Source organism: Manihot esculenta, chromosome 15, assembly GCF_001659605.2.
Source record: "Manihot esculenta cultivar AM560-2 chromosome 15, M.esculenta_v8, whole genome shotgun sequence".
NCBI lineage: Eukaryota > Viridiplantae > Streptophyta > Magnoliopsida > Malpighiales > Euphorbiaceae > Manihot > Manihot esculenta.
The window spans coordinates 11,177,297-11,205,201 of record NC_035175.2 but is presented as its reverse complement, the minus strand read 5'-3'; the positions used below and the strand labels follow the sequence as shown (position 1 = coordinate 11,205,201).

The following is a 27,905-nucleotide window of genomic DNA, read 5'->3' as shown; positions in this document are numbered from 1 at the left end:
TATAATCCATAGAAAATGAAAGGATAGACTATGACAACTCCTCTCTCATAAAGAAACATGGAGAAAAATAGAAAAAAACAAACCCATCATTACTGTACACTCATCAGCAGATTCAAGCAATTACAATATAATAAAGAAGCTTCTCATATATATAATAATAATTTTCATTACCCTTCTGCTCTTCCTCTTCTTCCTTCTCCTCCTCATTCTTCTTATAATAATATTATACATTACACGACTTAATTAATTTTATAACTATGCTTGTATGTATATGTCTTTATATCTTGAAGCTTAATCTGCTTTTACATAGAAATTTTTGGGAAGACGGCATGTCGTCGAACTTGTTTGTTATTTGATCAAATCTCTCCGACAGGAAGAACTGTTGAAGTCCTTTCAATGTTTGAAGAACCTCAACTTCTGCAGAAAATATTGCCTTAACTGGTCTGTGATCAGACAATTTTGCTTCACCTCTGCCATATAAATGTTGCTTTAATCCCTCCCCGTACCATATAATCCGGTCGCACCTGTATCAACCAAGAACAAGAGCTTAAATAATAATATACAATAACAATCACGATGATGAAATTCTTGAAGTCTTGGGAAAATTACCATGCTGGAGCACGGCTCTTTTCACTCTTTTTGCCTTCGAGGCATCCGAAGTATACATTAGAATTAGGGCAGTATTTGTAAGTAGGGGCAAATTTAATTATTCCTTCTTGCCAACCTTCAAATGCTTGACCATTCATGAGCTCCATCCTCAGCTTTATTTCCAAAACAACAAGTTCAGAGGTAAGTTTTAAAATTTAAGTATATAAATATGTAGTTATTTTTACAGTTTCTTTAATATGTATATACCTGATCATTTTCTAACAAAGTGTTCCATTCTTTTCTATTCACCAATAATCGAGTTGTTTCTTCTGGTAATGAAATTCTATAATTTAAATCTCCAAGCAAAATCACACGACTGCACCATATAAAAAAATTAAAAAAAAATTAACAAATTTGATTTGAATTTCTTTAATGAAAAAGACAAAAAAGAGAACATGTTAATGTTAGTGTTATCAGTTATGTATATAATAATCCAAGTAGCGTTGATGGGATTAAAGAAAATTTACAACTTTCTGATTAAAAAGTGCAACTTGCTATAAGAAAAGGGTTTATAAAATATCTATAGATAGGTTTACTTTGCATAGAACTCATCTCTTTCTGGCTGTTTAGCTACCCACTATTTTCAATTTTCAATGAACCCACCTCATTTTCAATCCTGCAACAAGTGCCCTAATTTTTAAACCCTAATTATAGAAGGTCATTAGCATAATTCTAATTAAAAAGTGATCTTCCATTTATTTTATATATCTTTGGCGGCCTCAAGCGACAACTTCAAAGTTAAAACAAGCTAGCCATAGCAATAATGGTTGTTAATTTAAGATCTTAGTTTATTATCAGGCAATGTCTTATGCTTATGCTTAGTAGTGAGACCAAGTGTTGAATAATCATTGATTAAGAAGGTATATATATTAACATAATAATTAACAAATTGGGTTTTGGACGGTTTCAACTTTCAACTTATAATTAATAAATTTAAACAATTCTAATTAATAATTAATTAAAATTTTCACATACTCGTGATCTAAAATCCTTCTTGGCAAATCAAGTGAAGGGCCTCTAGGGAAACTTGTTCGCGACAATATTTCGGAGGCATCTGAGTTTCTATGCTTTTCATCTCCTTCTCTACCCCCTGATGCTAGGTGACTGCACACAAAGCAGAAGCTTGTTTCATGCAACTGAAATCTAACTGACACAGAACCCTGCAAACATATTAGAAGTTCAGTATATAAAATAAAATAAGGGCCAGCAAGCTTCCAATGTGGTGCTGTGCTAATGTTGTCTTTTTACTATTTGTGCATATTTAGGTCTTTTGTTCTTTGCTAGATCTTTCTTTATAGATAACATATATAGATTGGTTTTTGTTGATGAAGTCTTTTTAGTGCCAAGAAGGAAAAAAGAAAAGAGAAGTGCACGATGCATATGCTCTCATATCTGATATGATATGATATGATATGATATTAGGTTTATTGGCTAGTACTTCAATTAGATTTTACTTTTTGGGTTAAAATAATATTATATACCTTATTGCCAAGGCAACCCATAATGCCACAGCCAACACAAGAGACATTAGGATGCCGGACATAAGGACGAAGATCACTTCGAACCCAAACTGATATTAATATTCCCACCATTTGCTTGCTAATAATGCAGTGGAAATCTTGAGGAGTATTGCTAATGGTGCCCTCAATTGCCCTTTCATCTTTAATGGGTGGCAGTAGATTCTTTCTTTTCTCTAGCGGATCAATGTTTATCTGGGGCGGGTCTTCGTCGTCTCCCCGGCAGCATTGAACCTTCTTGTTCAATGCTTCTCTAATCAAGCAATTCCATTTCATGGAAATCTTATTATTCTCTGAACCAAGAACATTCGATGCTCTAAGCGGCACAATCTCTTGAAACCTGCAAATTATAAGTTGGAATCTCAGATAGAATCTAGCTGACCACAAAGTAAGATTATGAAATATACACGTAGATATGTACCCAAGAACATAAATGTCGCAGACGTTTGGGGTGTCAAGCCAATCCGCCATATCCAAATCTTCACTTGGTGCAATCCCACCAACATTCCACGTGCTAACAAAAACCCTATTCATTGAAATGAGAATCAATAATTATGAGTTAATAAATTAAAGAATCCAAAATTCTTCAACTATCTAGCTGGTGTGCTGCTCACTTGTAGTTGTGTGTGTCCCTGTGATGATTGAAGATGCTGTCAGCGTTCAAAGCTGGTCGACCCAAGTTTGGAATTTCCAGCGAATTAGCATCTGTGCTGTTTGGAAAATCAGCGACAAAGTTGTTGCTTCCCAATCTCTTCCTAAGGATCTTGTTAGCTACCAATCTCGGCCACATGACCTAATATAAATAACAAGTTGTTAGTATAAATATACCCAGAAGTTGGAGACCAGAAGAAGAAGAAGAAGAAGAAGGATATAAAGGGCTCAGTACTTCTCCTTGGTTGGGTCCTGCCATGGTGAAACACATAGAGATGAAGAAGAGGAGATGAGAGGAGAAAGGGTTAGATAGAGAATGCCAAAAAAGATAAAAAGAAATGGCAGAGAGATAGATCATGCTGAGGAATTAGAGAGAAAGACCTATGCAAGTTGGAGGGAGGAAGCACTTACTGTGACGTGGATGATGATCGATGCACCTTAATTTGTTTACTTCAATCAAATTAACAAATAACAATCATCAACCAAGAGAGAGAACCCTCGTCCTATTTTCGCAGCTTTAAAATTTCCTGTTTCCATTGGGCTCCTTGATTCTGGTTGGAAAATATCGTTTTCAATCCCCAAACAAAACCCTTGGCCTTTTTATTTATTCTACTTACATTCTCCTCTTATTTATTCTTAAATCCATACGTAAACAATATTATAAATTAATTAAAAAATTATTATTTGATCCCTATAGTATAGAAAAAATACACTAAAATATTTTTAACGTCTTAAAAAATCTATTAATTAGTCTCTTTGTTAATTTTATCTATTAAATATTATAAAAATCTGAAAAAATTCTAAATTTAGAGGGGTAAATTAATAATTTTTTTATAAAATTGAGAGACTAATTAATAACTTTTTTAAATCACAGAGACTAAATAGTAAAATATTTAATAATTGAAATTAATAGTAAAACTAATTAATAGATTTTTTAAAATCTCAATAATATTTTAATGTAGTTTTTAAAATTAAGTATTAACTAATAAGTAAGATGTTTACAATATAAAGACTAAATAATAAATTTTTTTATTAATTAATAAAAAAATACTAATAAGTAGTGTATTTTAAAATATTTTAAATAATTATATATAATAAGCAAAAAATTTTTCTTTTTCAATTAGATATTAATATTTATAAATTGGAAAGTTTGTGGACTTAAAAAGATATAATTCAAAAATAATGGGTAAATAAAAAATATACAAAGGTTTAAGGGTCAAAGATGAAATTTTGTAGTTTGATTTGAAGGATATGGTTATGCTTATTATGAAGGAAATTTTTTATGGTGGGGGATTGCAAGTGGGGGAGGAAACGAGGGGTCCATCCTACAATATCTATTTAACAAATAAGTGGTGCTTTTGCTGACATGCAATTGGATATTGTCTTATTTAACAGGGTCTCCAAAGACAAGTTAATTTATTTCAATTGGCTTTTATGTTGGAATATGCATTTTTATCCAATCACTTGTTGCCATGTTAGCAAAACTAATTTTATATAATTAATATTCTTTTATGTTTTCTGCAAGAAATTAATGGAACTTTTTTTATGTCTAGATGATGATCTAAGGATGGTTGAATCCAGAACGTATATTTGGCAATGGCATACAAGTATTCACCAATCACAACCCTAGCTTGTATTTTATTGATTTATTTCTTTTAACAGATAATTCAGACATGCAAATTCTTGGAACTCTCCAGAATTACATACAAGATAACTAATTATTTAATTTTTTTATTCTAATAAAGAATCATTTCCTATATGTTTAATTAATTTTTCATGTAGATAGTGTCTATAGTATCATTTGTTTAAAAAATTATAATAATTAAAGATTTAAGTTTGTAATAAATTTATTTGAATAAATTTAAAATATTTTATATTTTATATTTTATTTTTTTATTTAAAAAAAATAATATATAAAATAATAACTCTAACGAAAAAGACTGTTTTAACTAGTTTTAAATATTAAAAACTTTGATATCGAAGATAATAAAATTAATTAAATATTTTTTTTTACCTAAATTGAGACAATTAAAATTTGCAAGTCTCGAAGAGATGTGTCTATATTGCACTTGAAAAACCTAGATCAAGTGCAACCTAAGAGTTACAACTTCAAACCGCATTGCCTGCGTGACACAAATTCAAATTGGAAGGAGGCCCATTATGTTGAGCTACTAACTAGTTAAAAAGAAATTTGGAAGCTATGGACAATATAGTTAGCGATTATTATTATCTTTTTATTTGACATAATTTATTTTATAACAAAAATTAATTAAATATTAAAAAAAAGTCATGTAATATTTTAATTTTTTAAATTAAAAATTTTAAGTTAAAAAAATTAAATGATTTCATCCCAAATAAGAGAATGACTAGAACAACATTCAATTGAATTAAAATTTTGAGATTTTTTTTTTTATTCTGAAAGAGTATAAGATCACTGCCAATGGATTTCATTCTTATTCTTCCAGAGGGCCCAAAGCATCACATAAGCAGTTTGTCAATTCTATAGATTATTGAATTAAGGATGCTGCATATCCAGTGCTGCAAATTAACCCCACACTGCATATTCCCCTGTATTCCATTTAGCATGAATCAATAAATTTTTAATATATAAATAAACGGATTTCATTATAAAAAAATAAATAAAATTCACTCTAATATCTTTTTGGTTCTATAATAAATCAAATTTATCTACAAATTTTTGTATTAGATAAAAAATAAAAATTATAAAAACATGTGAACTTGTTGTAAATATTGTAAAATAATTATAATGTAATATTTATTCGATTTTCGTATTGATAGCTTTGATTTAGCTAGGTTATTATGGTTTAGACATTTAGACTCTTAAATTATAAAATAAATATTTAATCACTAAGTTAGTACTAACTTTTCAAACTTTATCTCTAACAATTTGTTCATAATAAAATAAAATAAAGTAAAATTTATATAAATACTTTAAAAAAAAAAAAAAACTAATATAAGAAGTCAGCGCGTGGAGCCGCTTGTGCCGGCAGATATTAATGAATGTATAATCCTGATTAAGAGGAATAAAATATCGTTAAACAACACACGTGTCGTGTATTGGATTTTTTTTTAATAATTAAAAAGAACCTAATGACTTTCGAGTAGTATCTAACCAAACCCTACTGGAAAAAAGAGAGAAAAAGAAAAGTTGAAATTAGTGGATAATTAAATTGATTAAGTTAGAATTTTAAATTTATCTATTTTCACACACATAAATATGCGTGTAATCCTTTATATTTAAAATTTTAATTGTTTGGAATAATTTTTTGGGTATTCAGTGTATATATATAGTTTATAAAAACCAGACAAAAACCTTTATAAGAATTAAAAATAAAACATGCAAAAAGAAAGCTTAAGAAAACAATATCCAACTAAGTCCAGGTTGTATATTAATAATATTCAATTATAAGTGGACAATAATTTTAATATAAGGTTGTTTAATCAGATTTATTTATTTATTTTTGAAAGAAGAACTTTAATTAATATATAGTGATGGTAGTTTTTTTTAATTAATTGATTGATTATTAGATGATTAAAAGATTATTGGAATCAAATTCTTAATTTGATACCATATAATAATCATTTAAAAATAAATAATAAATTATTATTATAAGGTAAGACTATATAATTTTTTTTAAAGTAAAACTACTTATTATATTAATAAAATTTCATCAAATAAAGAGATATATTATCTTAAATAGAGAGACGATTATATTTATAAATTCTCTAGCCAAAGTATGAGGAGTTAGAATAGTATTGTGACAAACCCATCTATCTAATAGAAATATCAGTTATAAAATCTAATAAAAACTACTTATTATATTAATAAAATTTCATCAAATAAAGAGATATATTATCTTAAATAGAGAGACGATTATATTTATAAATTCTCTAGCCAAAGTATGAGGAGTTAGAATAGTATTGTGACAAACCCATCTATCTAATAGAAATATCAGTTATAAAATCTAATAAAGATTTACAATCATTTAAAATCAAACCCCTGCATAAGATAATTTGGCAAAAATGTTCATCTTTCTTTCTCATCTCTCGAGCATAAATCATTAAAGTCTCCCGAACAAAACCATGAAAAAGAGTTTATACGAGATAAATCTCGAATAATATTCCGAGACTGACGTCGTCATTGCGATTCCGGAAACCCATAATAACTAGTAAATTTCCATTAAATATTACCTTCCGAAACAATCGAATCAATAAAATTTGAAGAAAAACCAACCCTAAAAATAGAAACATGACTCTTCCACATTAACGAAAGGCCTCCTCCCAATCCTTATCTATTGATTGAGAAACAACCATCAAAATGTTAAAAAATTATAAAAAAAATTTATACGAGAACTAAGAGTTTTTGTTTCCATCAAAAATAAAATGTCCGGCTTGTAACTAGTAACCAAATCCTTCAATGCATTAACTATTCGAGCATTGTCTTGTCCTCGGCAGTTCCAACACAGGACGATTATTGCTTTCGGCTATCCCGACCTTTGACGGGATGAGCCGTTTCACTGTTGCCTGTCAAATTAACATTCGCAGGGGTGTTATTAAAGGCATGCTGTTAAGAGGAAAGAAAACCTGTAACAACGTTATGTTTAGTGTTTTTTAGCCTTTTTTTAGCATTATCATATATTCAGGCTGCACTCTCCTCATCAAGCTCAAAATCTCTAACCAATTTAACCAACATCTCGTTATAATAACCATAAAAGAGGTCTTTAATCAGAATCTAAAAATCAGAATGAATTAGAGGGATATGGAAAGTGTTTTCATTAACTTGTATCTCATTCCAAACAATTAAGAATCGATTGTACAACCGAAAGTCCCCATTCACAATATTTTTAAAATCAACATTATTAAAGAACCGAAATATATATCTTTTTACCTCTAATTTTATAATAGATATCCCCTCTAAAAGATATCATAAATCTGCCAAAAAGGTTTGTATATTCTGAAAATTGATCAGATTGTATGTGAGAAACATCCTTACCGTATAAAAATCATAAGTGATGATTGGAATATCTCTGAAATTCTTAATAGAAAAAACAATATATTCTTTTTTATCAATAATCAATTAACGGAGATTGTGTTCCATGAGGAAAGAGAAAAAAGAAATTAAGTTTAATAAAGAGAAAAATGTGAGAATATCGAGACAAAAAAAACATAGAGGAAAACTTAATTTCTTATATATTATAAGACTATAAAATTAAATTGTTATTATAAAATAAAACTACATGATTAAATTATTATTATAAGATAGTACTACATTTAAAAAATAATTATAGTAGCTTTTTTTAGTTACATACATTCTAAATCTTCAAATGTAAAATAATTATATTGTATAAAATTAAAAAGTTTAATAATTATATTTTTATAAAAATTAATAATAAAAAAAATTAAAAATTACATTAAATATTTGTACAAAATTTCAGAAGTCAAATTTATTTATTTAGCGAAAATGCACACTTGCGAGGAAGCAAAACTCACGGCATGCATTGGATGGTCGGCACTCGGCGCCATTAACTAAAACAAAAAAACAATTATAAATAATCGATAATTAGCAACGCTAATTATGATTAGGTAAAAGGGCAAGACCTAAAAGGGGTCATATTCCTGTGTGGACCACTTTACTAAAACAAGTAAAAAATAAAATTTGCCTCCAATTAAACATCATTGGCCTATTTTGATAGGCCAATGACGTAATTCCTGGTTAGGTAACCACAGTCATAATAGTTATTTTCTGTATTCTATTAATTGATAATCACGAATAATGAAAATTAATTAATTTTTAATCGAGGGGACCATTTCTTGTTTCTGCATATCGGTTTTGATCAAACTTAAATCATCCAATTGACTAATTTAGTGATTCTTTTTATTTATGATAATGATGGATGGTGTGCACAACATTTTTTTAATTATTTTAAAATTATTTCTTTTATTTTCTTGTAGATTAGCTTTTGAAAAAGATATACATTATCAATATCAATTATTATTTAAATATTTATATTAATAAATTAATATTGATTATGAAAAAACATGCCTCACTTATTGAGGCCATGAGCCCTTGGTCGAACTCTAACAGTGTCTGCATATATATATATATTTAAAAAAAATCTATTTACATAAAAATTCTAAAATTTTTAAGATTAGTAAAATTATCTAAAATTATAAAATTTATTTCAGTCCTATTTAATTTTAAAATTTAAATTGAAGAAATATATCTAATTTAAATTTATGGAGAAAAAGTAAATTTTAACCTGGACTATAACTTTATTACTAAATAGGAGAAAAAATAATATGGAGAAAAAAATAAGGGTTGTGGAGGAACAAAAAGCCTCTTCCATCCACAAAATAGCTCTTCCGTATTTTCATCGTTGGACAGAAAATGCAGTGGGAGGGAAGTTTTACATTCCCATTTTCTAAGTTTCTTCTTCATTTTCTTGGCATTCTTGGCTGCATACCATTGAAGAGTTTCTTCAGACGGAGACATGTCAACTTTAGTTATCCCTTCACCTGCACCTTCTCCCCGTGATGACGCCACCCAACTGCACCGTGCTTTCAAAGGTTTTCTTTTTTCTTTTTTTCCTGTGACTGTTTTTTGATTAATTGCTCAATTTTTTCAATTTCATTGCGTATTATGGGTTGATCTTGATTATCAATTAATTATTAGAGCTTGAGCTTTCTCGAATTGTTTATTCGTAACAATTTCTTTGTGTTTCAGTTTCAATGTCGTTTTCTCTATCTTTCTTTCCCCTTATTCAAAGTAAAAGAATTATTTAGGCCCTGTTGTTAAATAATGTTTTCTTGCTGCTAACTGGACAAACTGCCAAATTATCAACCTTTTTGAATTTGTGTATTCTGGAAATTCTTAAAGGGGGAGGGATGACAGAAACTAATTGTGGGAATCCCACAAAGGAGGATTTTTGAGATTTATATAAGCTAGCATGAAATTATATTTCTTTTGTTAAGTGAAAAATGGATCTAAAGTTATTTAACCCACTTTAGCCGGGTCGATATATAAATCACAAAATGTGCTAGTGGACTCGCAAAGGGCTCCACCTTGTCCATGGAGCCATCCGAGATATTAGTCAACCACAACCACGATACCATAAACTATGGAATAACCTTTTCTAAAATATTTGGGGAGAAGAATGGTTCTTTGAGCAATCTGTAGAGTGTAGACTTGTATCTAAGTGCATTTCTGGGCTTAAACAGATAATTTTTAAATAGTTCAAGAATATAATGCAAGGAAAAAAGTTGCTGATAATACAGATCTTTAATTTACATTAATTGAACAGGAATCGGATGTGATGCTGCAGTAGTTGTCAATATTCTTTCACATAGGAATGCATCTCAAAGAGATGCCATTCAACAAGAATTTGAAACCTTGTACTCCTATGACCTTAAGAAAGAGTTGTCTTCAGAGCTTCATGGCAATCTCAAGGTAATATAAAGGGAACTTTCTTTGTACTTGAAGAACTCTTCAGACAGATTGATAAAGAAACTGTTTTGAAATGATTTCAGAAAGCATTGTTGCTCTGGATGAAAAGTCCAATGGAAAGAGATATTTCCACCCTCAGGCAGGCTGTAACAGGACATATTCCTGAACTTAAAATTGCGAATCAAATAATATGTGCTCGTACTTCTTCCCATATTCGACAAATTAAACAGGCTTATAATACTACTTATGACGCTCATCTTGAGAATGATATTGAAGCTCAAGCATCTGGAAATCACAAACAGGTTCTCTCTTTCTCACTTGATTTGTTTTTTTCTAAATTGGTTTTGAATCATCATCTCATTATTGTTATGATAGTTGATGCTGGCATATTTAAGAACAACAAGGTATGAAGGCCCTGAAATTGACAGACATCTGATAGAGATTGATGCTAAAACAATGCATAAATCTGGTGAGAAGAAATTTGGAATGGATGAGAGAGTTCTGATTCAGATTTTCAGTGAAAGAAGCAGAGCACATTTGGTTGCTCTTGATGCTGCTTACCAGAAAATGTATGGAAGAGAACTCAGAAAGGTAATGTAATCTTCATAACCATTGAATTCCTTAGTTTTTTCATTTTCCCTTGTAAATCCTTGGATGACACTGCTAATTAACAATACTCAAATTGACCTTTGATTCCAGACAATAAAAAGAGAAGCAACAGGAAATTTCAAGAATGCCCTGTCAACAATTTTGCAATGTGCTCATAATCCTGCCAAGTATTATGCTACGGTAATTTTCTTTTGCAGATTTCCAATTAAATTGACAGGATTATGATTATATCAGATTAATTAACTTGTCGTGCAGGTTTTGCGCAAAGCAATGAAGGGTTTGGGAACGAAAGACACTACACTAATCAGGGTAATTGTCACAAGAGCTGAGGTTGATATGCAGAAAATAAAGGAAGAGTACCAGAAGCTGTATAAAAAGCCACTAATTGATGCTGTTCACTCGGAGACACTAGGCCAATATAGGACCTTTCTTATTTCACTCCTGGGTGCTAATTGATCAGTAGCCCTAGCAATCTCCCATTTGGGATTGTGTAGCATAGGAGTTTGAAATGTTGGTTTCCGTTTGCAATTAGTTCCATAACTTAATGTGCCTGAAATTTTAGTTCCGGAATTTCTATGTACGTGTTGGCTTTGATTTTAAGGAGAGATTGGTGTAGGTATGAGTGAGGATCATGGAGCTGTTGGCTTGAAATGTCAATTGCTTCCAGAATTGATTATAGAGGCAATACACTGTCCCACTCTGCCCAAAAATAATAACATCGTGTAATATTATATTATAAAGCCCACTATATATATTTGTTTTTCTTTTAAGTGCAACTCATTGCTTCTGACACCAGACCCAGCAAGCCTGGGCCAGACGCTAAACCTCCAGGAGGAAGAAAACTCAGACAAAGCTGAGAAACCAGAAGCCCATGATCATGTTTATACAAAAGCACAAACGAATATAATAACCACATATTAGATTAAAAAATTTAAAAATTTATCATTTTTCAAATTTATATTAAAGTTAATTTTTTATATTTATTTTAATTTTAACCATTAATTATAATTAATTTTAATAAAAAATTTTGTAATTCATGTATCATGCTGATTATTTCTTGAAAGGATATTAAATAAAAAAAATTTAAATGTTTATATTAATTTATATTTATACTTATATTTTAAATTTTAAACAATGAATATTAAAATTAAATATTTTTTAATTTATTATGAGTATAACTAAAATAATTAAATTAAATATGAAAAGTAATTATAATATAACTCCTAAAATTTTTTTAACTAATAAAAATATAGTCCAACAACATTATTTTTTATTAATTTCAACATTTAATTTCTATTCTCATTTTTATATACCAATTAAAATGTAAAAAAAAGACTAAAATATATAATATTCTATTTTAATTAATAATATTAATATAAAGTATCATTTTTATTTAATAGGTCAATAAATTAATATATATTATAAATCTACTTATTATATAAATGTGTAAAATAAAATATTAGATATTTTAATTTTTATAAGGTCATAAAAGGATGACTTTATATACCAAAATGCATAATATTTTATTTTATTTTATATTATTGATAAAAATATAATTTTTTATATATTAATAATCCGTACCTAATTTATAATGTTGAGTATGAATGAAATATTTTTATATATAATATTTATATGTAATATTTATATAATGAATATTTTATTTATATAATATATTTAATATTGTATATAATAAATATAAAATTTAAATTAAAATACTATATATTTTATTAATAAAAAATTTTAAGCACTATATTATAATTTGAAATTAATTTTTTCATATTTAATTTAATTTTTTCTGATAAATAAAAAAAATAATTTTATTATCTAAAATTTAAAGTTTAGTATATAAATATAAATTAACATACATGTTTAATTTTTTTATTCAATAAAAATTTTAAAGAACAATTTTATGTGCGAATTAAAAATTTTTTATCCATATTAATCGGACTAATAATTACAATTGAAATTAAAAAATGTCGGGTCTCGCACTCTCTGGGCTGAAGCAGGGTCCACAGAAATAGATCATGACTTTAAGCTTGGAACGTCTCTAAATCGGCCTGTCCAGCGGCTTCGACTCAGATTCTAACACGAATAATGGGCCGAGTCATTGACCAGCCTAAGCCCAGTGGGGAGGAGGCCGACCCGAGAAGGAGACATGGGGAAAAACAAGCAAGTTCCGTTCTTTCGCAGCCCTGTTCGCATGCGCACTGGAAAAAATTAAATGGCCGTCTGATATGGATATGGCGACTGACGGCCTGTCTGACAGAAATAAACGTCACTGTAGTAGAAAAACCGTTAGGCATCAATAACATACAATATGAAAAAAATAAGAGGAGAAGAGAGACCCCTAAAAGGATTAAGCTTACACACAAGGAAATTCTATTTTCTGAATTTCAGAATATCATAAATAAATGTAAAATAATTAATTTTATTATTTAAATTTTTAAAGTTATAATGTAAATATAAAATCGTAAATTTTTATCATTTTTTTTTGGAAGAGCCCCGTAATAAAATGGAAATATGAATATAAATATATATATATATATATATATATATATATATATATATATATATATATATATATATATATATATATTTGGAAAATGGGAGGACTAAGTACCCATATAATTATTTGCCTTTTTTTTTTAATGTTAGAAGGATTTTATTAAATATTATAAGGAGCACACCATCGGCAAAGACAAAAACATCAACTAGAATAATATTTTTGAGGGTGAAAAAAAAAAAAATACAAAATTTAGCTTTGATTCAAAAACTTATCAACTTTAAGGGAAGATCCTTGGCTATTGAATTTGGAATCTCCATTCTTTCTTAGAAATGTTAGCGATTCATCATCAAAAAGAGTTTTAGTCTAATAACAGTTGAATATCGAACACTCCGATTTTTACTAAATCCATAAGAAAGAGTCAAATTTGAATTTCATGACAACTCAACACACCGATCCACTTTTCTGAGCGTGGTCCAAACTTTAAAATAGTAGGTTTGACTTAATACGATTAGGGTCCGAGACGTCAAAGTCTAGCTTATGCGATTTGATGGGTCAATAAGGCTACAGACTCCTATACATCCAGAATAAGGCCCGCATAAGATAATTAAATATCAGTCTGACAATAGAAAAATGGATATCCATACGTACGACTCTACATGATAATGACATATCACTGAAATACAAAAGGAGTATATAGAGAAGAAAGAGGGGAAACCAAGAGGAGGCTCGCACACCCATACCGAAATCCTACCATCTTCTGAATCTTAGATTATCATAGTTTAAATTTTTTAGTGATTGATGTTTTTTTTTCTATCTCTTTGTGTGTTCTTTCATTCATTACTTATTTTTAAAAATATTTTATCTTTTATTGAGATATATCCTTTAAAAATATTTTATTTTATATGTTTTCCTAATAAAGATTTTCGTATGACAGATGGCTTATCTCTCTTGTGCCGTGTATCAAATGTTGTTCAAAGATTAATTCAGCATGCCTTCTAAAAAAAAAACACTTGTCCTATGATATTTTGTTTATATCGGTTTTATCCATTATATTTAGGTGTATATTTTTAATAGTCCATAATATAACCCATAATATTTATGGTGGTTCATCAGTTCCAGGCTGATTTCGTCGGTTTTAGAAAGTTAGATTGAATTCTTCCAGTTTTCTTATGACGTCTATTTGGATCAGAGTCGCTCACAGCTCTCAATCCATAATGGGCTCAACTTGATAGCAGTGGGCCTTAGTTATTTTGTTAGGGTGTAACCCCTTTTGTATCAGCCACCTAAAAAACACTATAAACAGCACGAGAAAATCTCCACAATTATAGTCTACAACCCTAAAAAGCATGCTGAAATACAATAAATAAGCATATGAAAACTTAGGCCTAGAAAATGGATAGAAAAACTTGGTGGACTAGTGAAGGGAAGAAGAAAGCAACCATCAATGCGAGGAGCCAAACAACTTTCAAGTCAAGAAGGCATCTAATTGACAACAAAGATTAATATTAGTGTCAAGGGCGAGCTCTTGGACATTCTAATAGTAACTTTTAAGCTATCCTTCTATCGGTTGCCATTGTTTATCCATCGCCGGAATCAAATTCAAAAGTATGTCTAAATCTAGCTGCATGTAAGCTAACCAAGAGTTATAAACAAAATCATAAAAAGAGTGATAAATCTATTAATAGTTCATAATCATATAACTATTTTCTTGATGATGCACAAATATACATGTATATAATCGCAGAAGAATCCTACCATACTTCCCTTTCATGAATTGATTTTCATTTTGGTTTTCTTATCATTATTATATAGTTTCAGCTTTTTTTCTTTAGCTGCTTTTATTGCCCTAAATTGATAATTGAGGGCTTGAAATCAGGTGGGTTGATTTCTTTATCTACCTATTTGTGGATATGGTGGGTGCCTCTGGATTTTGATAGACAATAAGATATTTTCAATCAAAACTGGTCCACTGGGCATCAATAGAAGCAAGCTGCTGAAATTATTGTGATGCTTCCTACCTCTGGAATCTTTATTCATTGTGACAACCAAGGTTTAGATACTATCAATTCAAAATTAGTATTTTTATTCCATAATTTTTAATTATTACAAAATATTATTATCTTTTTATATTATAATTAATAGGACAAATTACTGTTATATATTTAAAATTTAAACTAATTAATTAAAACATTCATATAGTTTTAGAAATGTACACCACAAAAAAACAGGCTATCAGTGACGGATTTAGCGACGGAAATTACTTCCGTCGGAAAAAAAAAATTTAGCGACGGATCAGCGACTCACACTAAAGCTTTATATTTCTGACGGATTTGAGACGGATTAGCGACGGATTTTTAAAATATTAGCGACGGAATTTATTCCGTCGCTAATCCGTCAGAAAATGCAAAAAAATATTTAAAAACCTAATCCATCTCTTTCGGGACTCTTTTTGATTTCAGCCACCATTTTCCTCTCCTCTCTTCTCCTCTCTTCTCCTTATCGCTCCATCCTTCTTCTTGCCGCCGTCGCCGTCGCCGCCTCCGTCGCCGCCGCCACTGTCGTTCCCGGGCTATCGCGCGTTGCTGCGCCTCTCTGTAGCTGTTGCTGTTGCCGCGGCTGTGCCGCCATTGCTGGAGCTGCCACCGCTGCCGCCACCACCGTTGCCACTCACCGCCGTTGCAACTGCCGATCGTCGCCACTCCATGTAAGTTATTGAAGGAATGATTGGTTGATCCTAATGTATGCTTGTTATACTAATTTTTAATTTTATATTAATTATTAAAATAATAATTTTGAAAAATATTAGGTGATTACTTAGCCATTGAGTTTGATGGGTTTATTGCTTAATTGTTTGTTTTTATATTTTTTATTTATTTATTTGGGGTTTTGAGATTACATAATTATTATGTTACTAATTTTTATAAATTATGAAATATATATTATAATATGTTAAAAATAATGTGAAAATAAATTCATTAGTTATAAAAAAAAAATAATGTGGAATTATGAAATATAGCTTGTGCAGCAGCAAGCTTGCTGCTGCCTTGCTTGTGCAGCAGCAAGCATGCTGCTGCCTTGCTTGTGCAGTAGCAAGCTAGCTGCTGCACAAGCAAGGCAAGCTGCTGTTGCTGTGCAGCACAGCAGCAGCTGCTGTGCTGCAGCAGCTGCTGCTGCACAGCAGCTTGCTGCCTTTTAAAAAATGACCTTTTAAAAAATATATATATATTTTAAATTTTAAGAGAATAAGTCATTTTATAAATTTCAAAATAATAATAATAATAATATATAATTTTATTAATATATATATGTATTGTTAAATTGATTACTTTATGTGCCTTTATTCAACTTTTCTTTGATATGTATTGTTAAATTGATTAGTGTGTTTGATTTGTTAAATTAGTATATAATTAAAGTTGAATTTGTTTATATTTCAGAATATATTTATCATGTCGGTAGATCGTAGATGGATGTATGAGCGACTAGATGAAAATGGCTTTCTTAATTCTGAATTTGAGATTGGGGTGGAGACATTTCTAAACTTTGCCTATGCACAAGTACAGTTTATATGCCAAGATAAAATTCGTTGTCCATGTTCTAAGTGTCAGAATAGGAAATTTCAGAATAGGCAAGATGTTACTTATCACCTTTGCAAAAGTGGATTTGTTGGAGGATATACTAAGTGGATTGCGCATGGTGAATCTATCACTCATGAAATAAATTCTGAACAACTTGAGGAACAATCTACTGATTATCTTGCTACAACCAACAATGTCAATGATTATAGAAGCATGGTCATGGAAGCAATGGATATAAATTATGGTACAGTTGGAGTTGGTAGTTCTGAAATGGGCAATCGAACCATGGAGCCGAACTTAGAAGTTTCAAAATTCTATGAATTATTACATGGTGCGGATGTGCCATTATGGGAAGGCTGCAATAATCATACCAAGTTATCTGCTGTATCTCAATTGCTGAACTTAATGTCATAATTTCACATTAGTCATAGTTGTTTTAATAAGTTTATGGGAACGGTAAAAAGTATGCTACCAGAAGGAAACCTCTTACCAGATAATTTTTATAATACGAAGAAGATGATGTCCACTCTAGGCCTTGGTTATACAAAAATCGATGTTTGTGTAAACAATTGTATGTTGTACTTTCAAGAAAATATCGACAGAACATCATGTACAATATGTGGTCACCCTCGATATAAACCAATACAATCATTTATGGGGCGACGAAAAAAGAGACCATTTAAAGTGTTGCGATATCTACCTTTGATTCCTAGACTCCAAAGACTTTTTATGTCATCCAAAACTGCTCTGCATATGGTTTGGCATGCTTCTAACCAACATGTAGATGGTAGTATGGTGCATCCTGTTGATAGTGAGGCATGGAAACATTTTGATCGCACCCACTCTTGGTTTGCATCTGATCCAAGAAATGTTCGGCTTGGATTATGTACTGATGGATTCAATCCTTTTGGGCAACGGTCTAAACCGTATTCTTGTTGGCCCGTAATTGTTGCAGTTTACAATTTACCTCCATGGATGGCAATGAAAAAACCTTACATGTTTCTGAATATGGTAATTCCAGGTCCTAAAAGCCCTGGAAAAAGCTTGGATGTTTTTTTGAGGCCTTTGATTGATGAGCTGAAATTGTTGTGGCATGAAGGAGTTTGGACTCATAATGCTAATTCTAACCAAAACTTTCAAATGAAAGCAGCATTGTTATGGACAATAAGTGATTTTCCTGCATATGGTATGATATCTGGATGGAGCACACATGGTAGAATGTCATGTCCATATTGTATGGAAAATAGTAAGGCCTTTATACTTCAGCATGGTGGGAAGCCATCTTTTTTTGATTGTCATCGTCAATTCCTTCCTATTAACCATCCATATCGAAGACAGAAAGATAAATTTAGAAAAGGTTTCATAGAAAAAACTCCTCCACCTTCTCGTATGGCAGGTGATGTTATACAACATCGGGTTAATTTGTTGAGTGATGTTGTGTTTGGAACAACTGCTGGCAAGCAAACAATACCGGGGTTTGGAGTACAGCATAACTGGGTGAAAAAGAGTATATTTTGGGAGCTTCCATATTGGCAATCAAATTTACTTCGACATAATTTGGATGTTATGCATATAGAGAAGAATGTATTTGATAACATATTCTACACAGTTATGGATGTGAATGGCAAATCAAAGGACACTATCAAGGCAAGACAAGATTTGAAAGTCTATTGCAATCGTCCCGAGTTAGAATTGTTGTATAATAATGGTAAAGTGTACAAACCTAAAGCCACTTATTCTTTGAATAAAGAACAGAAACGGTCAATTTGTCAATGGCTTAAGGATTTGAGGTTGCCTGACGGTTATGCTTCGAACATTGCTCAGTCTGTTAGTGTGAATGATTGTAAATTTTATGGATTAAAAAGCCATGATTGCCACATATTGATGCAAAGACTGATACCAATTGCATTTCGTGACATATTGCCTAAAGCAGTTTGGGATGCTTTGACTGAGTTGAGTCATTTTTTTAGAGACATAACTGCAACCACACTCACAGAAGAAAATTTGAATATCTTAGAAAAAAATATTGTTGAGAGCATTTGCAAGATGGAGAAGATATTCCCACCCGGTTTCTTTGACTCAATGGAGCATTTACCTATTCACTTGGCATACGAGGCAAAAGTAGGTGGACCTGTGCAATATCATTGGATGTATCCCTTTGAACGGTAAATGCAATACTAAATATTTACATATGGTGTATTGTAAATAAATGTCAAATAACCAACTAACAGTCTAATTTTTCTTTTACTAGATACCTCTTTGACTTGAAGAAAAAAGTCAAAAATAAAGCTTCTGTTGAGGGTTCAATTGTTGAGGCATATCTTATTGAGGAAATTTCATCTTTTTGCTCACATTACTTTGAGCCATCTATCTCGACAAGACTAAATAGAGTCCCAAGAAATGATGATGGTGGACATGTAGAACCTATGGGACGCCTTTCGATTTTCACTCATGCAGGTCGACCTTTTGGGCAGTTGGAACATGGCAGAATGTTGTCAAATGAAGAGTACTGTGCAGCACATTTATATGTGTTATTGAATTGTCCTGAAATTGATCCGTTTATTGAGTAAGTGATTTAAATTAAGTATTAACATTTTAATCATATAAAATAAAATATGTTACAAAAAAATTAATTTTTTTGTGTAGGATTTTTGATTCTCATTTTCGAGAAACAATACCAAATATCAGCGATCAACAAATTGAGCAAATGCGAGAGCAAGAACTGGCTAATTGGTTAAAAGACTATGTAAGTATTGCAAGTGATGATTTGAGCTTTAGCATTATTGTTGACTTCTAACTTAATATTTCAACATTAGGTGGGAAGGAACGAAGTTGATAACTGCATTTATCAAATAGCTCAAGGGCCCAGTCGAAAAGTACAATCATATAAAGGATATTTTGTGAATGGATTTAAATTTCATCGACATGATTATGGCAGAGAGCGAAAAACATTAAATAGTGGTGTATGGGTCAAAGGAAGTTGTTATAATGAATATGAAAGTGATTACTATGGCTTGCTGAATGAGGTATTAGAATTAGAGTACTTTGGAGAGAAAAACAAGATAATCCTTTTCAAGTGTGAATGGTTTGACACTAATAGAGGGGTAAGGGTCCATCCTCAACATGGTCTTGTGGAAATCAATGTCAAATTAAGGCTAGCATCATCTGATCCATTTATTTTAGCTCAACAAGCTCATCAAGTTTGCTATATTAAATATCCTAAAATCAATAAAGTCAGAGTTGACTGGTGTGCGGTTTTCAAAACCAAAGCTAGGAGCACTTACAATATTGGACCTTCCATGGTTAACAACAATTCAAATGAACAAAACTCCAATGATGTTGCTTATCAAGAGGATGATGTCTCAAGACCTCAAGAAATTGTACCAACAACCGAACTTGATGATCCCACAATGTTACTTGATTCAAGTAGTATGGTTGAGGTGGATGTTAATGAATTGCAACAAGTGCAACAACCACTTGAAGTGGTGAAAGATGAAGATGAGGATGTAGAGGAAGAGGAAGAGGGAGAGGATGAAGAAGAGGAAGAAGACACTGAAGAGTTAGATGACGATTTAGAAGTTGATGGTATTGATAGTGATGATGATGTCAACTTAGAGGATGATTCTGAATGATACATTGTAAAGTATATCATATTTTTATATATATTCATAGACTTAATATTTGATTATTATTTTTTCTATTGTTTGTCTTTATTGTTAATTAAAACTAATGGACAATTATTTTTTCAGATGCCTCGAAGAGCAGTATCATCTAGAGGTAGAGGACATAGCCAGCAGCTCTCTATGAATGAAACAAATAATCCAACTGCAGATTGTACTTCTCTATCAGATGATTCAACAAATTCATAGATTAGTTTTTAGTTTTATGAACATTGTTAAGTATTATTCATTTATTTTAAATTTTATGACGATTGTTAAGTATTATTATGAACATTGTTAAATATTATGGATTTATTTTATATATTCTGAATATTGTTAAGTATTATGAACATTACTTATAATTATTATGAATGATATTTGATTTATATTCAATATGATTCTTAATTATAAATTATTTGATTATACAGGGAATATCTAAATAAAAACAGGGAACTATTTTTTGTGATTGAATTTTAGCATATTAGCGACGGATTAGCGACGGATTTGTGAGAATTTTTTTAAATTGTGTTAATATTTCCGACGGATTTCCGACGGAAAATTTCCGTCGCTAATTATTTCCGACGGATTAGCGACGGAATGTTCATCGGATGAATTGGAATTTCCGACGGATTTAGCGACAAAAGTTTTTCGTCGCTAAATTTTTCCGACTGAATTTTCCGTCGGAAAACCGTCGGAAAAATTTCCGACGGAGTTAAAATCCGTCGGAAATCCGTCGCTAATATTTCCGACGGAATTGCAATCCGTCGGAAAAAATTAGCGACATGACTTTAAGCGACGGACTTGAGTCCGTCGCAAATCCGTCGCTGAAAGTTTCAGCGACGGATTTTTTACTTTCAGCGACGGAAAAATCCGTCACTGATACCCTGTTTTTTTGTAGTGATATTAGAATGTCTTTATAGTTTTATTCGTTAATGAAAGATGATATCCATTAATTTCAACTCATTATTTTTATTATTTTATTATTTAAAATAAAATAAATATGTATTTATATCAAATATACCATTTTCATATCAATTAAAACTCACCTCTCATCTCTCGCCTCTCACTCTTTCACCCATGGGAGTTTATTCCTTTCAAACATTCAAGCACTTTTGATACTTTGGCGATGGATTCAGTGAAAAGATAAGAGATTATAAAAGCGATCGACTCAATGAAGAAAAAAACTTTTAAATTTTTAATTGTTATTGAGAATATTGATTGTTCCTAAGCTACAGAAAGAAGAGGAACAACGATGGAAACTTCATGGGAAGAAGGGCAAGAGTGGGCATGCATATATTTATGAGTTACTGCTCATTTATAGCAGTGAAGATTTTGTTGAAAAATTATTTAGAGATTAAAGAGAGTGATTTAGATGGTGAAAAGATGAAAGAGAATGGAGGAGTGAGTAGTGAAAAATGAGTTTTATTTGATATTAAAAGGGTATATTTAATATAAAAATATTTTTACCTTACTTTGACTAATAAAGTAATAAAAAATAAGTTAAAATTGATGGATGATATTTTTAATTAACGGAATAAAAATATAAAAATATTTTAAAATTATTGGAGAATTTTAATTAATTAGTTTAAATTTGAGAGATATGAAAATAATTTATCCTAATTAATATATAAACTATTTATTATAATTCTATTTAATTTCATTTTATTTTCAATATAATTTTCTATTGTTTATTTATTTTTTTTAACTGAAAAATCAAACTTTATCTCTTAACATTTAATTCAATTCATATGTGGTTAATAATGATTTTATTGTTTAAATAAAACTCAATGCACTTAATTTCTATTAAAATTACATAATTATAAAGTTAATAAATTTTTTTAACTAGAATAACTATTATTTTTTAATATATATAGATAAATAAAGTGAATAAAAATTATTAAATGGAAGGAATATAAATTAAAATAAATATTGATGATTTTTTTTTTTTGAAATCGATGGATTCCTCTCTTAGTATCCCTTCTTAAATATCATATTTTAAAATTGTTATCCACAAAGTTATATTTTTCAAAATGTTGATTAAATAATATTAAAATTTAATTTGAAATTATATTTAATATATTTTAATTATAATAGTTAAATGTTTTTAATTTTTTAATAATATGAAATATTATTTAACTTTTGAAATTTCCATTAATATATTATGACCTTTGAAATAATCAAAAGCCAACAGTCCAGCCTTCTATTGAAAATGATGGTTGTCCTAAATTTATAATATATTAAATTTTTTACGCACATGATAAAAATAGATTCATTTATAGTTACATATTTATTTTGAGAGATCTCATATTCTACTCTCTTACTTCTTAATTTTCATTTAAGAAAAATAATAAATCCATTTATATATATATCCTTGCATTATCTTATAAAAATAAACTGTTTCCATTCAATTTTTAAAAATATACATATTATAATTTAAATAAAATAATAAATTTTGTTGAATTTTTTATTAATTTTTGACGTGTATTATATTATAAAACAATGAATAATTCACATGATTATATTAAAGAGAGATGTATTCGCAAGTTAATAAATAAATTTGAAAAATGGGAGAGAGAGAGTATATATCATTATTATTTTTGTTATTTTTCCCAGGATAGTTGCTTAACATAATTACTTACCACCTATTTTTCTCCTTTAAACTTTATAAAATGGTCTTCTTCCTTCACCACCAAACTAAGCATTATTTCAATTAGTTCTCTCTGCTAGCTAGCCCTCCTCCTCCTCCTTCTTCTTCTTAGAGCATTACCCATGTCTAAACTTATGGTTTTAAGGCTTGTACTCTCTGCTCTTTTAGGGTTCAGTATCTTTAATCCCTGCGCAGCAGAGCTTCAGCGATTTCAACACGCAGCCAAAGGTAATGGGTCTCTTAGCTTCTTGGTTGTGGGAGACTGGGGAAGAAGAGGAGCTTATAACCAATCTCACGTTGCTCTTCAGGTCATAACATAACTCTACTCTTAATAAGATTTAACAAATATATTTCTTTTATCCCTTTTCCTTATACATTTGCTTGCGTTAATTTCTTGAGTTTGGATTAAGAATGGTTGTTTATGATATTTTTGAGTTCCAAAGGTTAGCAGTGGGTGAATTGTCTATTTAGAGTAGTAGATGAACTACTAATAATAACTGTGGATATGAGATTTTTGAATAATTTAATTTTATTGAATTATTTATAAACATATTTATTATTAAAATTATTTAAAAAATATTAAATAAAATATATGGAAAGATTTAAAATTAAATAAAAATAATATAATAAATTGTTTTATCAAACATATTTACAAGTTTAGGTTTTATATTTTTTTAATTTATAAATTTAGCTTATAATCTCACAAAATATTATAAATAAACTGGTAATCTTATTTTTAGAATTTATAAGTTAGACGGTGGTGATACCTTCAACTAGCACGTAACAGCGGAGGAAACTTCGCAGCTGGTGCTGCGATGCCAAGGCCAAAAATTTCAAAGTAGAATTAAGTTGGGAACCAATGATGTGATTTTGGATATCCATCCAATGGATGTATGCCACCACATCATTTTGATTTTATATATATATTATTGTGTTTACTTTTATTATAGAGTATAATTCCATTTGGATTCGAATATACCAATCTTTTGAATTTGGATGTCTTTGCCCTTTCATGGAAGAATATGAGATCATAGTCGCATAGGAAGGCATCTCCTTCTCTCACCCAAAACAATAATGGCGTTACACGTTACCTCTACGTATAAAATAGCATCTCTTTTATATATATATATATAACCAGAAATTGACATTTCAGTTCAGCTATTTTTGTTTCTTTAAAAAAATAATTTTTTTTAATATATAATTTTATTGAATTATTGATCTACTAAGCTTGGCAATTATGCTGATGTTGACAGATGGGAATAATTGGAGAGAAATTGGACATCGATTTTGTAATATCAACAGGAGATAATTTTTATGAAAATGGATTGATGGGTGTGGATGATCCTGCTTTTGTTGAATCTTTCACCAAAATTTACACAGCACCCAGCTTGCAGAAGCAATGGTATAGTGGTATATATATTTCTCCTAATTTATCATTTTCAATCTATAATTTTTTTATAAAAAAATTATGGGTATTTAATTGTTTATTCATGCTTTAACTAATTAGTTTATTATTGAATGGTTATAAATTCCTGCAGTTTTGGGTAACCATGACTATAGGGGTGATGTTGAGGCACAATTGAGTCCAGTCCTTAGACAAATTGATAGCAAATGGCTTTGCTTGAGATCTTTTATGGTTGACACTGGTAATTTACATATTTTCTCTTCTCTAATTTATAAATTAAAACTCACATTTTCAAGGAATTTTTTTTTAATTTTTCAGAAATAGCTGATTTTTTCTTTGTGGACACAACTCCGTTTGTGGATAAATACTTCAAAGAAAAAGACCATAAATATGACTGGAGTGGCATAGTACCTCGAAAAAGTTACCTTTTGAATCTCCTAAAGGTAACCCAATTTTCAACTAATTAAATATGCTTAATAAATAAATATAATCTTACAGTTAATTATATATTATTAAATGGTGAACAGGATTTGGATAAGTCCTTAAAAGAATCAACAGCAAGATGGAAGATTGTGGTAGGCCACCATACTATCAAAAGTGCTGGACACCATGGAAACACCCAAGAGCTCAACTTGCAACTACTCCCAATCCTTGTGGTAGGTTTCTTCTAATTAAATTTGATCATTTTTTTTTTGAACAAAAATGAACCCTTTAATCATCTCTGATCTTCAGGAAAATAATGTAGATCTTTACATAAATGGGCATGACCATTGCTTGGAGCACATAAGCTGCAGTGAAAGGTAAAAATTTCACTAGTAGTAGCCATCTAATTAATTCATCAAAGATAATAATAATAAATAAATTTTGAATAATTTATTTATATATATATTGATTGCAGTGAGCTTCAATTTTTAACGAGTGGAGGAGGGTCAAAGGCTTGGAGAGGAGATGTAGATTGGTGGAATCCAAAGGAGATGAAGTTTTATTACGATGGTCAAGGTTTCATGTCCGTTGAGATCACTGAAACTCAGGTGGATGTTGTGTTCTATGGTGTTTCTGGCCACATCATGCACAAATGGAGCAGGAATAAACATCCTTACTCCATTGTTTGAACTTGTTCTTCTGCTGCAACTAAGAAAAAGGAGGAAACTGAAATTTTATGTATTTCTTAATTCAATTAGCAGAAAAAATTATCATACAAAATGTAATAAAATCAATTAATTTTAGTTTTTTAAAATATTTAAATAATTTATAAAACTGTAAAATTTTGAATTCTAATAAAATGGTAATCCAATTTACAAAGTATCTTATGTTCTTGGGTTTTAAAAAAGTTTTATAAATAAAATTTTAAATTCAAAACACAAAGTTAAAAACTGAAATATATATAAAATAAAAACTGGATAGACAATAAGATATTTTCAATCAAAACTGGTCCACTGGGCATCAATAGAATCAAGCTGCTGAAATTATTGTGATGCTTCCTACCTCTGGAAATCTTTGTTCATGTGAGAAGGAATATTTAGACACTACCAATTCAAAAAGGGTAGCTTTTTTTTATGTTTTCAATTATTTTCAATTATCTTTCAGGGAATTTGGGATTTCATTTGAGTTTTTAATTCAGATTATATATATAAACATGAAAAAAAGTAACTCAATGGTATTATAATTATTTAGTTTTGATACATATATAAATTTTAATCATGTTTAGGGATGAGAGGTTTCAAATTTAAGTTGTAATTAATTGCAAAAATCTCGTAACTAGTGAAATGGAATTTAAAACGGTGAAAATATAAAGGAAAATGATTGAATTTGCATTAAAAATTAAAGAATACATGAGAATAAAGGACTAAAAAAATTAATGAAAAGACTTGACTTGAAAAGAAAATACGTATAAGTTGAAAATTAAAGGAAAATACATAGCTTTTCTTTTCTTTGACATTGAACAAAGGGCCAAAGCCTATAAGATTAATACATTCAATGACACGTAATAATTAATTTAAACTTTATAATAAAAATAAAAATTTATAATATCAACACATACGACACTGTTAAAAATAGTTTCCTTTGACTATTTTACATTATTCTAAGAGTCAATTACCATCGTTTAGAGAATCAATTTTATATTTTAATTATTTTTTTAATATTTTTATAATTTTATATATTATGATAGGAAACTATTTTACATTATTCTAAGAGTCAATTTTACAATCGTTTAGAAAATTAGTTTTATATTTTAATTATTTTTTTAATGTTTTTATAATTTTATATATTATGATTTTTTTCTATTATAAATAGATTTTTTTTAATATTAAAAAAAATACTTTTAAATATTTAAAAATTTTTAATAAGACTGTTTATTTTTCGATTTATCTTTTTTTTTTTATATCGTTTTAGTCAAACGGTATTAATTAAAACTCTTGACAAAATCTAATTACCCTTTTATCATACAATAAAGTTTTTAGGGTCTTGAAAAAAACTAAACATTCAAGTTTAATTCTAATAGTCCATCCATGACTCGAATTTGACCCGTTGGAGAAAATCCTTCTGAAGCAAATCCACCTAGTAATCTTTAAAAAACATCGATCGTCCACGATTGTATCGGACGTGACTAGAAGAACTCTAACCACAATAGTCTTAAAATCATAAAACTTTAACTAAAACTTTAAAAAAAACGTATAATTTTATAATCGAATCCAACACTTAAATGAGCTAAAAAACACCGGACCGAAAAGGTATCTGTTTCAAATAAATAAACTCTAAAAATGTTGTATACCAATACCAGATTAAGATTATTCATAAATCGAAGCAAATATTAGGCAATGTATTCTTTGTTAATCTATGTGCACTTTTTGAAGTTCAGCTCTACGAGCCACTGTTAGATACTAATTATCAAATTTAGAGGAAATTAAAATCATTTTGAAAAGATAAAAGCACATGCATATAAATAAAATTTAGCCCAAATCTAGGCCAACAACAAGGTATGACTTTTCCCTCTCTCAATAACCATACGACTACCAACAAAAGAAGAAACAAAAAGAAAAATATCCAGCTAACCACACAACTACCAGTAAACGAAGAAATCAAAAAAAAAAAAAATCCAGCTATTCAGAGGTAGGGAGAGAAATTCACACTCCTAATGGAAAGGAGGAAAAGTTTTCTGTCCCATTTAATAGATGATAGAGACTTACTATGAAGAAAAAAAAAAATAGCACTTTTCTCTAAA

The 27,905-nt window shown here is 29.6% G+C and overlaps 6 protein-coding genes across 11 annotated transcripts; 5 read left to right on the top strand and 1 right to left on the bottom strand.

Annotated features, from left to right (window-relative positions):
- Positions 1–68: 68 nt before the first annotated feature.
- Positions 69–3,363, bottom strand: LOC110602653 (type IV inositol polyphosphate 5-phosphatase 9). Of its 4 annotated transcripts, none has more exons than XM_043951043.1 (8): positions 3,228–3,299; positions 3,052–3,068; positions 2,780–2,958; positions 2,130–2,691; positions 1,624–1,808; positions 856–964; positions 610–761; positions 69–524 (listed from the first exon to the last, which is right to left on the bottom strand). In XM_043951043.1, exons 3-8 carry the CDS (start codon positions 2,953–2,955, stop codon positions 278–280), a joined length of 1,431 nt encoding a protein of 476 aa, XP_043806978.1. In that variant the 5' UTR covers positions 2,956–2,958; positions 3,052–3,068; positions 3,228–3,299; the 3' UTR covers positions 69–277. The 4 variants fall into 4 exon arrangements, with proteins under 4 accessions (XP_043806978.1, XP_021595916.2, XP_043806979.1 ...); XM_021740224.2 differs by lacking the exon at positions 3,228–3,299 and having other exon boundaries at positions 2,130–2,505; positions 2,587–2,691; positions 3,052–3,221; XM_043951044.1 differs by lacking the exon at positions 3,052–3,068 and having other exon boundaries at positions 3,228–3,363.
- Positions 3,364–9,150: 5,787 nt separating this feature from the next.
- LOC110601198 (annexin D5) lies at positions 9,151–11,664 on the top strand. The gene is made up of 6 exons (XM_021738247.2): positions 9,151–9,404; positions 10,139–10,284; positions 10,365–10,583; positions 10,657–10,872; positions 10,981–11,070; positions 11,146–11,664. The coding sequence occupies exons 1-6, from the start codon at positions 9,329–9,331 to the stop codon at positions 11,344–11,346; spliced, it is 948 nt and encodes a 315-aa protein (XP_021593939.1). The 5' UTR covers positions 9,151–9,328; the 3' UTR covers positions 11,347–11,664.
- Positions 11,665–15,738: 4,074 nt separating this feature from the next.
- On the top strand, positions 15,739–17,914 carry LOC122721910. Its single transcript, XM_043951006.1, has 2 exons — positions 15,739–16,100; positions 16,831–17,914. The coding sequence occupies exon 2, from the start codon at positions 16,843–16,845 to the stop codon at positions 17,383–17,385; it is 543 nt and encodes a 180-aa protein (XP_043806941.1). The 5' UTR covers positions 15,739–16,100; positions 16,831–16,842; the 3' UTR covers positions 17,386–17,914.
- On the top strand, positions 17,725–20,140 carry LOC122721221. Its single transcript, XM_043951363.1, has 5 exons — positions 17,725–19,136; positions 19,223–19,537; positions 19,618–19,717; positions 19,788–19,997; positions 20,072–20,140. Exons 1-5 carry the CDS (start codon positions 17,725–17,727, stop codon positions 20,138–20,140), a joined length of 2,106 nt encoding a protein of 701 aa, XP_043807298.1.
- Positions 19,696–20,939, top strand: LOC122721911 (glutamic acid-rich protein-like). 2 transcript variants are annotated; one of them, XM_043951008.1, is made up of 2 exons: positions 19,696–20,614; positions 20,721–20,939. In XM_043951008.1, exon 1 carries the CDS (start codon positions 20,271–20,273, stop codon positions 20,601–20,603), a length of 333 nt encoding a protein of 110 aa, XP_043806943.1. In that variant the 5' UTR covers positions 19,696–20,270; the 3' UTR covers positions 20,604–20,614; positions 20,721–20,939. The 2 variants fall into 2 exon arrangements, with proteins under 2 accessions (XP_043806943.1, XP_043806942.1); XM_043951007.1 differs by having other exon boundaries at positions 19,696–20,609; positions 20,721–20,938.
- A 2,314-nt stretch (positions 20,940–23,253) lies between these two features.
- LOC110601165 (purple acid phosphatase 3) lies at positions 23,254–25,987 on the top strand. Of its 2 annotated transcripts, XM_021738200.2 has the most exons (7): positions 23,256–23,585; positions 24,531–24,687; positions 24,816–24,923; positions 25,001–25,125; positions 25,210–25,338; positions 25,415–25,482; positions 25,581–25,987. In XM_021738200.2, the coding sequence occupies exons 1-7, from the start codon at positions 23,400–23,402 to the stop codon at positions 25,792–25,794; spliced, it is 987 nt and encodes a 328-aa protein (XP_021593892.1). In that variant the 5' UTR covers positions 23,256–23,399; the 3' UTR covers positions 25,795–25,987. The 2 variants fall into 2 exon arrangements, with proteins under 2 accessions (XP_043806752.1, XP_021593892.1); XM_043950817.1 differs by lacking the exon at positions 24,816–24,923 and having other exon boundaries at positions 23,254–23,585.
- The last annotated feature ends 1,918 nt before the right edge of the window (positions 25,988–27,905 follow it).